This window comes from Diceros bicornis, chromosome 37 (assembly GCF_020826845.1).
Source record: "Diceros bicornis minor isolate mBicDic1 chromosome 37, mDicBic1.mat.cur, whole genome shotgun sequence".
Taxonomy (NCBI): Eukaryota; Metazoa; Chordata; class Mammalia; order Perissodactyla; family Rhinocerotidae; genus Diceros; species Diceros bicornis.
The window spans coordinates 28,604,009-28,619,077 of record NC_080776.1 but is presented as its reverse complement, the minus strand read 5'-3'; the positions used below and the strand labels follow the sequence as shown (position 1 = coordinate 28,619,077).

The 15,069-nt window shown below is 54.3% G+C and overlaps 1 protein-coding gene across 1 annotated transcript; it reads left to right on the top strand.

Moving 5' to 3' along the window:
- The first annotated feature begins 314 nt into the window (after window positions 1–314).
- On the top strand, window positions 315–3,124 carry FAM240C (family with sequence similarity 240 member C). The gene is made up of 2 exons (XM_058533448.1): window positions 315–460; window positions 2,995–3,124. Exons 1-2 carry the CDS (start codon window positions 315–317, stop codon window positions 3,122–3,124), a joined length of 276 nt encoding a protein of 91 aa, XP_058389431.1.
- Window positions 3,125–15,069: the final 11,945 nt, after the last annotated feature.

Genomic DNA, 15,069 nt, shown 5'->3' with positions numbered 1-15,069 from the left:
TGGATGGTTATTTAGTTTGTGAACTGACCAAAGGCCCAGAATGGGATTTTCCGTCAGCATCTATTCCACTAACCCAGGAAACCGTTCCAGAGGCTGCGGGGCTGGACTTTTGCTGTACACTGGCCGTGAGCCCTGAGCCAGCCAACTTCCTGACACCCCTGCTGGGCAGCTGGGGGTGCCGGAAACAGGGGGGAGGATCCTGATGTCTGGGGCGGAGCCAACTTCATCGCTGTTGTTATCAGCTGTTCTCATGTGTTCTCGACCAACACAGCACAAAATGGCTGAGTTCTTGTAAATTGTCCCTTTTTCAGAAAATGAGTAAAAACTACACTTGGAAGCCTCCTAGAAGAGTCGGCTACGATGCTGGTGTGCTCAAGATGTTTTGGGAGAAAAAAATTGAGCTTCACACAAAACAGCAGCAAAGCGAGGACCTGAGGATCCGCAGGAGCGCCCTGGACAGGTGAGCTTAGGGTGACACTAGGGTGGGTCCTGCACCACACACTGTCCCGGGGCCAGGCTCAGCCCGCAGGTCCCCAGGTGTTCTGCCACAACCACAGCCGCCAGCAAACATCCTATCAGATCAGGTGTTACAGGAGGAGGGGGGCTGCACTGGGAAACATCACTACCATGGACTCAAATTCAGAATCACATCATTGACTCAATAGGTGAGAGAGAAGAATACCCATCCCTCCACCCCCACACCCCGACCCCCCATGCCTCCATCCCTCCATCCTTCCATCCTCACATCCCATCACCCCATCACCCCATCCCTTCATCCCCACACCCCACACCCCATCCCTCCATCCCCACACCTTTCACCCCATCTCCCCATCCCTCCACCCCACACCCCATCACCCCATCCTTCCATCCCATACTCTGTCCATCCCCATCACCCATCATCCTATCCCTCCATACCCACACCCCATCACCCCATCCCTCCATCAACCCACCTCATCCCTCCATCTCTCCATCCCTACACTCCATCATCCCATTCCCACACCCCATCCCTCCATCCCCATCACCCCATGCCTTCATCCCACACCCCATCACCCACCACCCCATCGCCACACCTCATCACCCCATCCCTCCATCTCCACACCCCATCACCCCATCCCCACACCCCATCATTCCATCCCTTCATCCCCACACTCCTGAGGGGACTGAGGGAAGTTGTCACGGAGCGCATGTCCTGCTTAGTCTGATTTTCTGACAATCGCCCCCACTGAGTCGGGGTAAATCTGTGTCCTCATTACACTCCTTCCCTCACATTTGCATGACCTGCAGATCCAGAGCCGACACCCTTTCTTCCCTGGGACAGGGGCCAGGCCATGTGGGTGCTGAGCGGTCTCCTAGGCGACAAAGCAGACTCAGGCGTAGAGCTCTCAGGGACAACTAAGCATGCAGATTAGCATTCACACGAGACAAGGACTCAAAGGGCCAGAAACTTCCAAAGTGGGCACAGCCTTAGTCCGCAAATAGCAAGAGCAGCTGCCACCCTGGAGCCAGGTTGGAAAGGAGGATTCCTGGCGGCCACCATGGGACCCAGCTTGGTACTGACCTTGCCAGCGCAGTAGGTCTGCCCCGTCGTCCAGGACACCTGCCCCCATTAGCACAGGTACGGGGTTGTGGTGCCCCCCTCTCCACATGGCTCAGCCCGCAAAGCCAGACACTGCACCCACCTAACCTCTCAGGGCTGGGGTCCCAGCACAGAGCCTGACATGGGAGGAAGGGACCTCACACTAATGCTTCCTCCCAGCCCTTGGGTCCCTCCTGGGATCTCCGTGGCCTCACTCCTGTCCTGCATGTCCATTGGGCCCTGGAAACTTCTGGGTCTGCGGCTCACAGGTGCAGGTCCCAGGAGAGGCCAGGTCAGACAGTGAGGTGTGGTCGGCACCGGCTGGGTTAGTCACTGAGGTCCTGGGCTGCTCGGGAACGGACTGTGTGGTGGGATGTTCTGCACCTCTCTGGGGAGATATGGCTGGTTATCTGGGCTGCGGACCCCAGCCAGAACACGGCCTGTCCACCGGACAACAGCAGCTCCTGAAAACATCCCCGCGACCACCCCTTGGTTCCCAGGAGCCATCTGCTTTTAAGTGTCTGGCCCTGGGGCAACCAGTCAGTGGCCACAGCCTGAAGGGACAGGAACGTGACCGACACGTGTAGGGCCGCCATGCTTGGGGCCCGGCCATTCCTGCCTAACCACCTACTGCTCAGCAACACCTTCCTCATTTAGGGCCCTGGGTGCTGGGACAAGCGTCTGCGTGGACACCTCTTACCAATTTGCCCGCCAACCCTGGAGGTCAGCAGGAGCAGGGCACCCACCCCACTCTCCAGCCTCCAAAGGCAAACCACACATTCGCGTCTGAAGGGACCACGTGGCTGTTGCCTGGCAGGCAGATGTCCAAGTCTGGGGGAGCCTGGGCCCCCTTGGCCTGGCCGTTCCACCCCCGGCCACCCCTGTGGTCACAGCAACATGCCACCTTCCAAGGCAGTCAGGCAGAACAGGCGGGCACAGGGGAGGAAGTGAGCCTCTGACAGGGGCCAGTGCCAGGATGCTCAGTGAGGGGCCCAGGCTGACCCCGGGGGCTCTGTGTCCAGTCCTCGGGAGCACATGCTCCTAAGCAATAAACTGGGCACACTGAGAAAGTAGGAGTTCAGGTCATAGCTCAGTCTCTCCGGGGCTCAGAAGTTTCCAGAAGCTGCTTGCTGGGGCAAAGTGTATTCTCTCTCCTGGAGAGGGTCCTGAGTGAGACCCTCCATGATGGGCAGTGGCCCTGAGCCTGAGTGGCCCCACCGCAGAGGTCGCAGGCTCTCTGGGACCCCACAAGGTCACAGCTGCGGGCTGGGTCAGGACACAGCAGCTGCTCGCGGGCCGGCTGCCCTGGGAGGGGCGGCTGAGCTCACACACGTGCCCAGGTGCCGACAGACAGGGGCCTGGCCGGCACCCGGTCCCGGGAGGTTGACTCACTGTGCTGAAATTATCGCCCGTCGCAGGCTCCGCGGCGAGTGGGCTCTGAAGCTGGAGAAGAGAAACGAGATGCTGCGGAGCTCGCGGGAGGCGCCCCCGCCGCCGTCCCTGCTGGGCACCGAGTCCGTCCACGCCCCGCACAAGACGGCAGCCTGAGCCCCGAAGGAGCGCAGATGCCGTCCGAGCCTCGGGGGCCAGTGAGAAGGAACGCCTGCCGGGTTCTGAAGGCTCGCACCGGAGTGTGGACCCCTGGGACGCCCGCCATCGCCGATGCTCCCACAACCCCGCTGTCGGCTCCTGCGGCGGCAGAATCCATATTGCTTTCCAGCAAAGAGCAGGTGCCCAGTAAACTCTAGGGTGATTGGATTGAATGCTGTGCGCAAAATTCTTTTCATATCTTTAAAATTTACGTACGTTAAGAGCTAACTGTGACGTTGTTAACTTGCAACGAGCCCCAGAAAGAAACTGCTGGGCCGCAGGGTTTTCTGACCACCTCCTACCTGTGAATTCATTTCACCTTTGATCAAAATACGTGCACAAGTCCTCCCCCAGGATAATGCCTGATGTGATATTATATAAAGCTTAGTGCTTTTCTAGAATTCCTTTAAATATTTCATTGGTTACCCAGAACATCTCAGAAAACTAAATATCCTTATCTGTATAGTTGGGAAAGTTCAGGTTTGGAGAGGCACGCACATCCTGAGGCCACGAAGGCCACTAGAGCCAGCATTCGGTGCTTCACACTCCTTGATATCCCTCCTGGTACCCCAGCTGTGGCCATCACCACACTGGACGGGGCAGGAGGGCAGCACACACAGCAGAGGCCAGGCCGCCAGAAGACCTGGGGCCCGTCTCCTCTCCTGACTGGGACCAGGGCTGAGCAGGTGCCTGTCCTGACCCCACAGCCTACGTGCTCTTGCACGTGCCATGCAGTAGTCGACCGAGTCTTGTCCTTGGTGACACAGACACTGCCGGTTTGGGGGCTGGGATCGAGCTGTGGCTCCTCTGGAATCTTACATCATCTCTCCAGGCTTAACCGCTGACTGGGCGTGGGTTCTGTTTTGTTTTGACCCTCCCATCAAGTTGGCACAGAGAGGGAATGAGCACAGCCTCGCAGGTCATGGGAGACTCTCCGGGGAGTTAACCAGAGAAAAAACGTTGACACTGATAGCAAAGTGGCTTTCTGTGCCCCACACAGATTCTTCATGGGTCATTTCCAGAGCTGACCACACGGACTGGATAGGCATGCAGAACGTCCAGAAGGAAAGGTCCGGAACCTAGCACACACAGAGCGTGGATGTTGGGCTTGCCAAATGAACAAGTGGAGAGAACCCAGCAAGGGTCCCTTTACAGTGACCATAAACACGTGTCCCTTGGGTCACCCCTAGGCTGTCCATCATCGCTCATGACTCAGGAGATTCCATTGATAAACACCCTGGGGAACTAATAGTCCTAAAAATAGCTGGAGAATAGAAGTCACTTGCTAATACCCACTCGCAAAGCCCCAAGCTGCCAGAGGGTAATTTTATCTGACAATATACTTAGTGCATTGTTACCGTCAACACCAGTAAACTGAGGCACCAGGTTAGACTGCTTGGGGTGGAAGCGCATGTTCACCCAGCAGTCCTCCTTGTGAGGCTGAATCTTCCGGAACAGCCACACCCTCCTTGCTGTCTGTCACGATCCCATTACTCTCCAATGACCCATTCTCCGTCCCGTTAATGGCAGAAGCCAAAACTGCATGAACACCAGGAAATTTACCAACCACGTCTTCACCCTCTCTATCATCCATCTTTCCTCGGGCAAAGCTGAGCTGGACTCCAAGGTTGGAAGGCGCTCGTGAGGAAGAGAGAATGGGAAGGAGACAGGCTGGCTTCAGGGGAGGTGAGCAGGACCCCAGCCCCAAGGGCCCCATGGGTGGCCAGGACTGAGCCCCAATCCCTCTCCTCACACCAGGCCCTCTAGTAATTCCCCTTGAGTGGGGAGGGTATTTCTGAAATCTTAGCTCCAGGGGCTGAATTTCAACAGAATAGCTACTCTTCTTACAGAGGAGGAAGCTGAGACTCGGAGAAATGAGGATGCGGCTCAGGCACGTGGACTGAAGAAAAAGAACAAAAGAGGGCATTTCCTTCTGTGAGCAATTGCTCTCTGCCGGGATCTGGAGTGACTGAAGGAGGGACAAGTGAAGGTGGGAGGGTAGGAAGGTGGCTGCGGGGTCTGCGGGCGCTGCTGGACACAGGGACAGAGCCCTGAGGGGAGGCAGGGCTCTCCCCTGTCCCGGGGCCATTTCTGCCCTTGGTGTTGGGGACAAAAGCCTGTTCACACCAGGTCTGTGCTGTGCGCCTCCCGTGGGTCACCGAGCACTGGCCACTCTCAGTTCTCCTGCGGGGAGAAGCGCCCCGAGATTACTGTTCGTGTTATCCATCCACCGGCCTCGCCGACGCTTCTCTACAACAGTATTGCTGCTCAGGTCTGATGTTTATTTTAAAATAACAGGATAATGCTAGCTTGCTAGTTTGTTTTTTGTCCTGCTAAATCGTTGGAAGGTTTTCCATAATTCACCCCAAATTTTCACAAATTCAATCCATTTAACTCAGAATATTAAATGTAACGCAGAAATTGTGGCTACTCGTTTTTCAAAACTGAGACGATGTTGGGAAGTTAGGAGAACACTCTCTGAGGCAAACCGCCTGGCAGAAGCGCTCAGGGCTGTGTGGCCGCAGCCACGTCCTCAGCCCGCTGCGCCTCGGTTTTCTCATCTGTAGGAAGGACGGAGCACCACAATCCCTTATTCAGACGTGCTGGGGACTCAGAATATTTCCAGTTCTGGAAGGTACCACAGAGCACATCCCAGAAGTTCCCTAACACCTGTCATCAAGCATTTCAATGCTTCTGCAGAGAAAACACATGAAAGTTTCCTCTCAGTGGGAAATGAGAAGGTCTTGCTGCCGGGGGAGCTACAAAATAAGCTTCTAGTTTTCAGCAGTTTGCACTTGGGAACTGCAGGTGGGGCCTGCAGAGCTGTGGTTGTGAGAGGCAGAGCAGCCGGGGCACCTCCCATAGCGCTGCCTCTGGCGATGCAGGGCCCGGCGGCGGTGCCCACGGTTGCTCATGGGCGAGCAGAGCTACGGCCCCGCTGTTCCCAGCGAAGCCTGTCTGGCATTGGGGTCCGAGCGCCACGCCGAGGTGCAGAAGGGCCAGCACAACCAAGACCAGGACAGGTTAAGGGAGGACGGCCTCCTTAGCCGTCGCTGGCTGTCCCATCTCCTTGTACTTCGGTGCACATCTTTGCAAAATGAGAGCACTTCCCTGCCTAGCCAAAATTAAATTAACACCCTAACAAAACGCTGTCAAGATTCCTTCCCATCAGCTAATATTGAGTCTGTTTGCAAAATGAGAGCACTTCCCTGCCTAGCCAAAATTAAATTAACACCCTAACAAAACGCTGTCAAGATTCCTTCCCATCAGCTAACATTGAGTCCGTTTGCAAAGGTCGCCGGTTGCCCAAAAGTTCCTGCGACAGAGGGTTTGTGTGAACAAGATCACGCCTTGAACCTGGGGACAACATGGACTGACTCCTCGAGGACACTGCTGTCCTGCAGACGCCCCCCTTCTGACCTGGGGTGCTTCCTTGGGCTATGTTTGTTCCTCTCCCCTCTCATTCCTTAAGAATGCAAATTCGCTCTAAAGGCTGGGCAGGTTCAGGGGAAACACTTGGGCTGGGACGCCTCTCACAGGGGACCTGGGCTCAGCCGTGAGGCCTGTGTGCCGCCTGTGTGGAGCCGGGCCTCCCTCTCCCTCTGCAACCCACAGGCACTCACCCGACAGTCTCAACACAGATTCTGTCCTCGTCCTCATCAATCATTCCACCAGGGATGGACCACGACGGTTTTCTAATTCTGTCACTCCTCCCACATTGTCAGCCAACCCTCCTTTTTAAAGTGGGTCTTTCCCCACAACCAGAGCGACCCGGTTCTGCTGACAGTTGCTTACTAGCAGAAAACAGGATAATGCTTAAATTTTCCCTTTGGCCACCAACATCCCAAACGAAGAGCTGCTTGAATATCTGGCTTTCTCTCGTGTGAGAGCCATTCTGGAATTGTGGATTCACACAGAATAGACGTAGTCAGTCAACTCTGAGGATCATTCTTTTTGATGCTCAAATTGTTACAGATTTGACCAGTGGCACCTTTTTCAAATAGGCCTGTAGTCTTTTTGACAGAACTCCATTAATCCTTGAAAGCTCCCCTACTTTCTGGAACAACAAAATGTTCTAAGCTCACGGTGTGCCTGAGGTGTCCCAGAACAGAAAATGAATACACAGAATGTGGCATATTCGATAGTAAAATAATGTTCAGAAATCAAAAGTAGCAAACTGCTGGTACACGCAACAACCTGGGTGAATCTCAGAAACAGTTTGTGGGGTGAGCAGGGCAGAGGACACACCCATTCCGAATGTTTCCGCCAGGGGACACCCAAGAAGAGACAGGGTGAGTCTGTGGTGAAAGGCCGGACCCTGGTGCCTCTGGGCAGGGCATTGGCTCCAAAGGAGCTGAGGGCCATGTGGGAGAGGGAGACATCCTGGGCCTTCTTTAGGGGGCAGGTGACACATCAAACTGAGGTCTTAAGACCAGTGCGTTTTATTGCACGTAAACTACATCCCAATAGAAAAGGTTTAAAACCAAACCTGCAAGGTACCCATACATGGTCCTCCATGCTGGCCAACGGCAGTGGGGAGGCCCACCTCCCGCCTAAAGTGGATGTGCTGCCCCGCAGGGAGAGGCCTCGCTCCACCCCCGAGGGAAGGGCGTACTGGGACCTGACAGGGAGGCGCCCTCCTCCCACCCAGGGGCTCTGGGGTCCTGGTTTTGGCACAATGCCCACCACTGTCACTGTCCCTCTCTTCCCAGTCAGGCCTTGACCTTTGCACGCACACCTGCCAGGGTTGAGACCGGTCCTCGGGTTTCTCTGCTCAGGCTGGAGGAGGGGGAGTCTCCCCCCGGCTTCACACTTGACGTTCTCTCTCTCCGATCATCATTGCCCCCACATCAGCCACCCATCCTGCTGTCCCCATGTTCATTCTCCCTCCTCTTGCCAGGTCTGCTGCCTGCCAGCATCCCTTCCCAGATCCCAGCCCATGGTGAGCAGCTGTGGGCTCCCCTTGTCCTGGGGTGGAACGCCTAGCAGGGATGGGTCCTGGTTGCCAGCTGGGTGGTGGGATTCCAGGGGGCAGATGGGGAGCGACATCAGAGTGGGGTGTAGGGCGCTTGTTGGGGGGTGGCTCTCAGGCAAGTGGAAGACGTGTGGTAGGCAGGACTGGGCAGAGGGAGAAGTGGGGCCATGGTCAGTCCCCTTGGGGCACTGGCGAGCCCTGCAAACTGGGCCCTGCAGAAGTGTGCAGGTGGGTGAGGGGCCAGGGGCCTTTACACTCTCCCAGAGGGCAAGATCCAGCCAGCGGTGATTGTCTGAGAGGGATGATGGCAGAGGGACAGCCCCAGGCAACGGGTCCTCGAAGGGGGCCTGGGAGCACAGCCTGGCAGTCACTACAGTCCCTTCACTGCTGCTAGAGGAGGAGGCAGGCATGGTCTCAGGAATGGCAGGCAGAGTGGAAGAAGGCAGAAGCGATATAAAGATGCACCCACTCTGCATGGTTCCATCCTGGTCACACGTCTGCAGGGCATCATGAATCTGAATCCAGTCCAGGACTACACCGAGGGCCTAAAATAGACTTTTTTCAACCCAGGGAAGACAAAAATTTGCTGCAGAACCCAGTGTTTTGTGAGATGCTAATTGTTCTGCGCTATCTGATCTGTACTGTGGACAGCAGAACAGTGCCTCCTGATGGGTATTCACATCCTGATCCCCGGAACCTGCGAGTATGTGACCTTCATAGCAGAGTGACTTTGCAGATGTGATTCAGTTAAGGATCTTGAGATGGGGGATTATCCTGGGTTATCCAGGTGGGCCGGATTTCATCACAAGGCTCCTTATAAGAGGGAGGTAGGTCACTATCTCAGAGACATTTCTGCACCACCATGTTTATTGCATCATCAGCCACAACAACCAAGACATAGAAACAATCTAAGTGTCTGTAGACAGGTGAATGGATGAATATATATGTGATGGAACATTACTCAGTCATGAGTAAGAAGGAAATCTTGCCATTTGCAACAACAAGGATGGACCTTGAGAGTATTATACTAAGTGAAATAAGCCAGAGAGAGAAAGACAAATACTGTATGATCTCACTTATATGTGGAATCTAAAAAAAATGAATTGATAGAAACAGCAAGTAGAACAGCGGTTGCCAGGGGCTGGGGGAGGGGGAAACAGGGAGATGTCAGTCAACAAACATCCAGTTATAAGATGAATAAGTTCTGGGGATGTAGGGTACAGCATGGTGACTATAGCTGATAGGTAATAATACTGTAATGTATATTTGCAAGTTGCTAAGAGAGTAAATCTTAAATATCTTTACAAAAAAACGGTAACTATGTGAGGTGATGGAGGTATCAACTAACCTTATTATGAAAACATTTTGCAACAACACACATATCATCACATCATACACCTTAAACTTACACAATGTTATATGTCAACTGTATCTCAAAAAAGCTGGGAAAAGGAGGGAGGCGGGAGGGTCAGAGTCAGAGAAGATGTGAGGACTGAAGCAGAGATTGGAGGGGCCATGAGCCAAGGGATGCAGCGGCACCTCGAAGCTGGAAAAGGCACGAAATGGATTCTCCCTAGAGCCTCCAGAGGAACCAGCCCTGCTGACACGTTGGTTTTATCCCAGTGAGACCCATTTCACATTTCCTACTCCACAACTGTAAGACAATAAATGTGTTGTTTTAAGCCACCAAGTTTGTGGTGATTTGTTACAGTGGCATAGAAACTAAAACCTATACCAACAAGTGCATTTCATCCATACCCCCCAGGTGGGGAAATGGGCTAAAATCCACCAGATGGAGAGAATTTAAATAATGCGGCTGCATTATATCTCTGTAAAAGAGAAAGTGGCCTTGAGAGAGCAAAGGAAGTAGAAGTTAATTCTGCCAGCCCTTTCAGGCCCAGCTCTGAAACAGGGACCAGAGAAAAGACACTGGACTGGGACCTGTCATTTAGAGGATCGCCACTGTGGGGCTGAGCAGGGAGGCCGTGCTGCCGGTCCTGGAGGTCCAGATGCCGAGAACCGGCACCGACAGGGCAGTGGTGATGGGAGGATACGCCGCTGCCTGTGATTCCAGCTCCCGCATGTCCCTCTCTCCAGAAGACGCTCCGTCGCCGCCACATCTGTGCTCGAGGAAGCCCATTTGTTACACACAAGCTAGCGTGGCTCATAAATCAGGGGCAATAGAATTAGACGCACGTTACAGAAAACCCATCAACAAAAGCAATTATTCTTGCGCGCAGAGGGAAGAAAACACAACAGCCATTTTTCACAGTTCTCTGCAGTGAATCCCAAGTGTGACAGCCAAGCCTCCAGCGTACCCACCCCGTGGATTAAGTCAGATTAAGTCCCTCCTACGCCAACCACAACAAACCTCGTATTTCTTCCCCACATACTCAGCACAGTTCTCCTTTTTCCATGTGAAAAACAAAACTCGGACCAAGTCAGCTAAGAGCTCACTGGATTCCTCAGTCGCCCCTGTGCAGACGCTTCCTCTCCTTTCTGGAGGGTCTGCCATCTCCACCCACCCTCACCCCCAGGAGGACATCTGATAAAGTTGTTCACGGTGAGACATGAGGACAAGAAGATGTGGAAGAACATGAAAGCTGGAGCTTGAACTGTATCAGGCGCCTGCTGGAGCTAAGAGGTGAATCAACAATGTAGGGCTCTGGGGTTCCCAGAGCCAGATGTGGGGGATTGCTGTGTGAGCAGCCCCTGCAGAGACACAGGGCACCTTCCTGCGTGCAGGCCGCAGAACAAAGACACAGGGCACCTTCCTGCGTGCAGGCCGCAGAACAAAGACACAGGGCACCTTCCTGCGTGCAGGCCACAGAACAAAGATACAGGGCACCTTCCTGCGTGCAGACCGCAGAACAAAGACACAGGGCACCTTCCTGCATGCAGGCCGCAGAACAAAGCTCGGCCTTCTCCCAGGAGCCTTTTCAGATTGATTCCAGTTCAACGTGACTTCTAGTTCACGGTGTTATCAGGAGCATTATATGGGAACACGTGCCAGCAGGTGGGAATGCCCCTGCCCCCGGGGCAACTGGGTATGTGGAAGCAGAAGTCAGAGCACGCTGTGCCAAGGTGATGGACAGGTGACCTGAGTCAGGACCCTCCGTGTGTCTGGTCACCGGGTGGGAGGCTGCCCCTCGCAGTCCACCTGGGAAGGCTTGATTCCTGTTACCCGCCCCGGGTACAGGTTTATTGCCTGTCTCTGAGGGTCTATTCATTCAAGATCAGCCCGTGTGAACCCACCAGTACAGTTCGTCCACGGCCTACAGCCCTGCTAAAGGCTCAGGCCCCTCCCGTCCCAGGACGTGTGTCCCCGACGAGCTCCTGCCTGCAACTGTGAGCAGGTCAAATCCTGGAACTCCATGTGCACGACTTCGGTCAAATCCTCGAACTCCATGTGCACGATTTCACGCTCAACACCCTGGCTGTGCTGCTCACGCTGCAGCTTCCAAAGTTGCGCTCCGAATTATTGCCTCAGACGGCAGGGTGTCTGCGGGAAAGGCCCCCAACGAACTGTGCTCAGTTGATCCTGTTCCTTCCACAGCCGCTGGTGCCAGCTGAGGGAGCGCACCGAGGGGTGCTCTGCGTTCCTCTCCTGCGGTCTCTTGAATCAGCGGTCATTTGGCGGTACGCTGGCTGAACACCTCGCCCTCACGGGAGGGCCTGGTCTATCTACGTGTCCTGCAACATGGGCTGTTTATTCCCGGTTTACAGCAAGGCCAAGTTTGAATCCTGCTGTCGGTGCCCCGGCGAGCTGCCTGCTTTTACTGCCCAGCACTTCCAGCAAACATGTTCACTCTGCCCCGTTGCCAACCTGGGCGCCCTTGGGTTACTAGGATGGTGGGACACTTCCACTTCTGGCCGCAGCAGAGTGACCCGTATTCGACTTGCCCTCCTGACGCAAACAGTTGTAAAAGTGGACAAACACAGGGACAGCTGTTTTCCGGGGCTGGGCGGCAGGCAGAGCCGACAGCGAGCCACAAGCCGCACCGGCCGGCTCTCTGCCTGGGGACGCTTCTCCGACCCCGGGAGGTGGGGCCCAAGGGGAAGCCATCTCCCTGAGACGAGGACAGAGACCCCGGAATCTGGGGGACCGCAGAGTGTCCTTGTCCCAGGCTGCCTTCTGACTGGGCAGAGCAAGACTCCCAAGTCCCAGCAAAGAGCAGAGAAGGGCGACGCTGCATCCCCGTCCCAGCCAAGCGGGTCCTCGGGGGCGTCAGAAGTATCAGCTGAGACCCCAGAAGGCCAGGCCTTAGGAATGAGAGTAAAGGCCACAGTGGGACAAAATGGACCCACGACCACAGACCAGGCCTCCTGACCTGCCTGCCAGAGCAAAACTCAAGCCCCTGACAGGAGTCGCTCCGCATTCCTGAAACCTGGCTGCCGCCAGGGAGGGTGCCAATGCGGGTTACAGCCGGGTCCTCTGCTGGGCCCTCTGTGGACACTTCTCACATAAGTCTCAGAGCAAAAAAGCAGACGTGGGAAGAAGGAGAGAAGCAGGAGGAGTGGCCGTGCTCAAGACAAGAAAACCGAGTCAGGAGAAGCAGACCCAGAGACGCCCGTGGGCGCCAGAGGAGCAGGCCAGCACAGCCGCTGTCAACAGCCGTGGGACCCCAAGGATGCCGTGAGGAATCAGCAGGGACGGGAACCACAACCAAGAACCCAACGGAAGGTCTGGAACGAGAGAGCACAGTGTTTGAAAGGAGAAATTCACTGGCAGGGCTCAAGAGCAGAAGACAGTCACGTGAACAAGAAGGAGCTGAATAAGAATTCTCCAACTCAGAGAAGAGAAAGAGAAAATGAAAGAGGAGCGCGGCCCCAGGGCAAGCTGCCGGAAACGTCAAGTGGTTTATCGCAGGTGGAGCCCCAGAGAGAAAGGAGAGGGAGCCGCGGGCAGACAGAAAGCTTCCTGAAGAACTCCGGCTCTCAAGCGGGGTGGAGGGTTCCCAGGCGCCAAACAGTGACTGAGCACCACGTCTGCCGGCTCCCTGGCCGACGCTGCCCCGCCCCTGCTTTCTCAGTTGCCATCTCCAATAAAGCGTCAGCGCTCCCAGCTGCGTCCCAGCATCCGCTTCCCAGAGAACTCAACCCGTGACTCAATTTCTTACAGTGAAAGCTACGTTGTCTCATAGAGTTAACAGTGTACGTAGAAGTTAATCATGTCACAACAGCACCGAGGATGGTGGTTACTGGAATGACACTGTGGCTGGGTCCCTGCATTGTTGTGAAGTGGCGAATAGACTGCGATAAATTAAGGATGCATGTTGTAATCCCTAGAATAACTTTAAAAAATAAATGGTACAGAGAGACTGAGCTAAGAGGCCAACAGAGGAATTAAAACGAATACTAGAAAAAATTAAGTTAACCCAAAAAAGGCAAGAATAGAGGAACAGAGAATCAAAATAAAAAAAAAAAAACAGGACAAATGAAGAGCAGAGGCTGAGATGAGACAATCGGAGGACAGACAGCAAGGTGGCACACGAGAACCGACCGTGTGGCGAGTTACATGTAACGCAGAGAGAGGGACACCCGAACCAAAGGCAGACTGTCAGAGAGAAACCCCGAGACCCAGCTGTGCTTAAAAGAGGTTAAATGTTGCAAGGGCAGAAAAAGCTGTTCCATGCAAACCCTGCGCACGAGAAGGGTGCTGTGGAACAGCGAGAGTAGACTAGTCAGCACGACAAGAGACGCAGGGGGCAGCCCATCAGGATAAAGGAGTCAGCAAGACACAAAAATCCTAAATACTCGTGACCCTAGTAACAGAGTTTCAAAATATATGAAGTGAAAACAGACAAAACGAAAAGAACAGGGCAGAGCCACAGTCCCAGCTGGGTAGTTCGCACACCTCGCTCAGTGGCCGGCAGGACAAGGAGACAAAGGTCGGGAAGGATTTAGAAGATTTAGAAGACTGTCAACTCACTAACATTCACAGAGCCTTTCACCCAAAAACTGCAGAAGACACAGCATTTTCAAGGATTCAAGGAACATTTACCAAGACCAAAGAAGTTTCAAAAAAGAAGGTATACAGATAGCCAATAAGCCCGTGAGGGATGCTGGCCATAATGGGTTGTGGAGGACCTGCAGGTTAAAGCCACACTGAGGTGCCACCACACATCCGTTAGGTCGTGGATGCAGTGACAGGGCCCGAACACCTGCTGGAGGTGCAGAACTAGAGCCATGTTGTCATCAGAAGCGGTGGCCAGATACACAGAGTCTGACACAAGGTCACCTCTGTCTATTTACTAAACAGCTGTGTTTCAAACGCAGCTCAATAAGGGAAAATAAAACAGCTTCTCTTGGACCAGGCTCCAGCCCCCTCACATGTGTGGCCATCCCCACTGCTCTGGCCCCAGGGCCCCCTCAGCCCAGGGCTAACAAAGCCTCAGGGCCCGGGCTCTGGGCTGCTCTTCCGTAGGGGACCCTGCTCCACCCTGCAGTCCCGCATCCCTGAGGCTGCACAGAGGAAAGGGACAGAAGGACAAGCCAAGGAAGGAGTGCACCCTGCCGAGGCTCATGGGGTCGTCATTCTGATGTCTTCCATCTGCTTCTCTGTTTTCCTCTTTTTCTGTAATAAGCATGTGTCATTTTTAGGACTTTCTTGTGCTTAAAAGAAACATCACGCCATCTTCTGTCCTTCCCCAGCTGCCGGGCACAGCCACGTGGGGCCCAGGTGTCACTTGTCCCACACAGGCTGGGTACGCTGGGTCCGGCTGACAGCAGGGCCGATGTGGGGCAGACTCCGCTGTTTGTTATATGAATCGTGTTAGGTAAAGACTTGTTTTGATTTATAAAGACTATACACAAAATCCCATTTTGTCATTATCCAGGGGTAACGATACTGCAGGTTAACGTGGAGAAGAAACTCTATTAAATGAGATTTAATTATTCATGCAAACTAGTGTCATCCATGCTGATG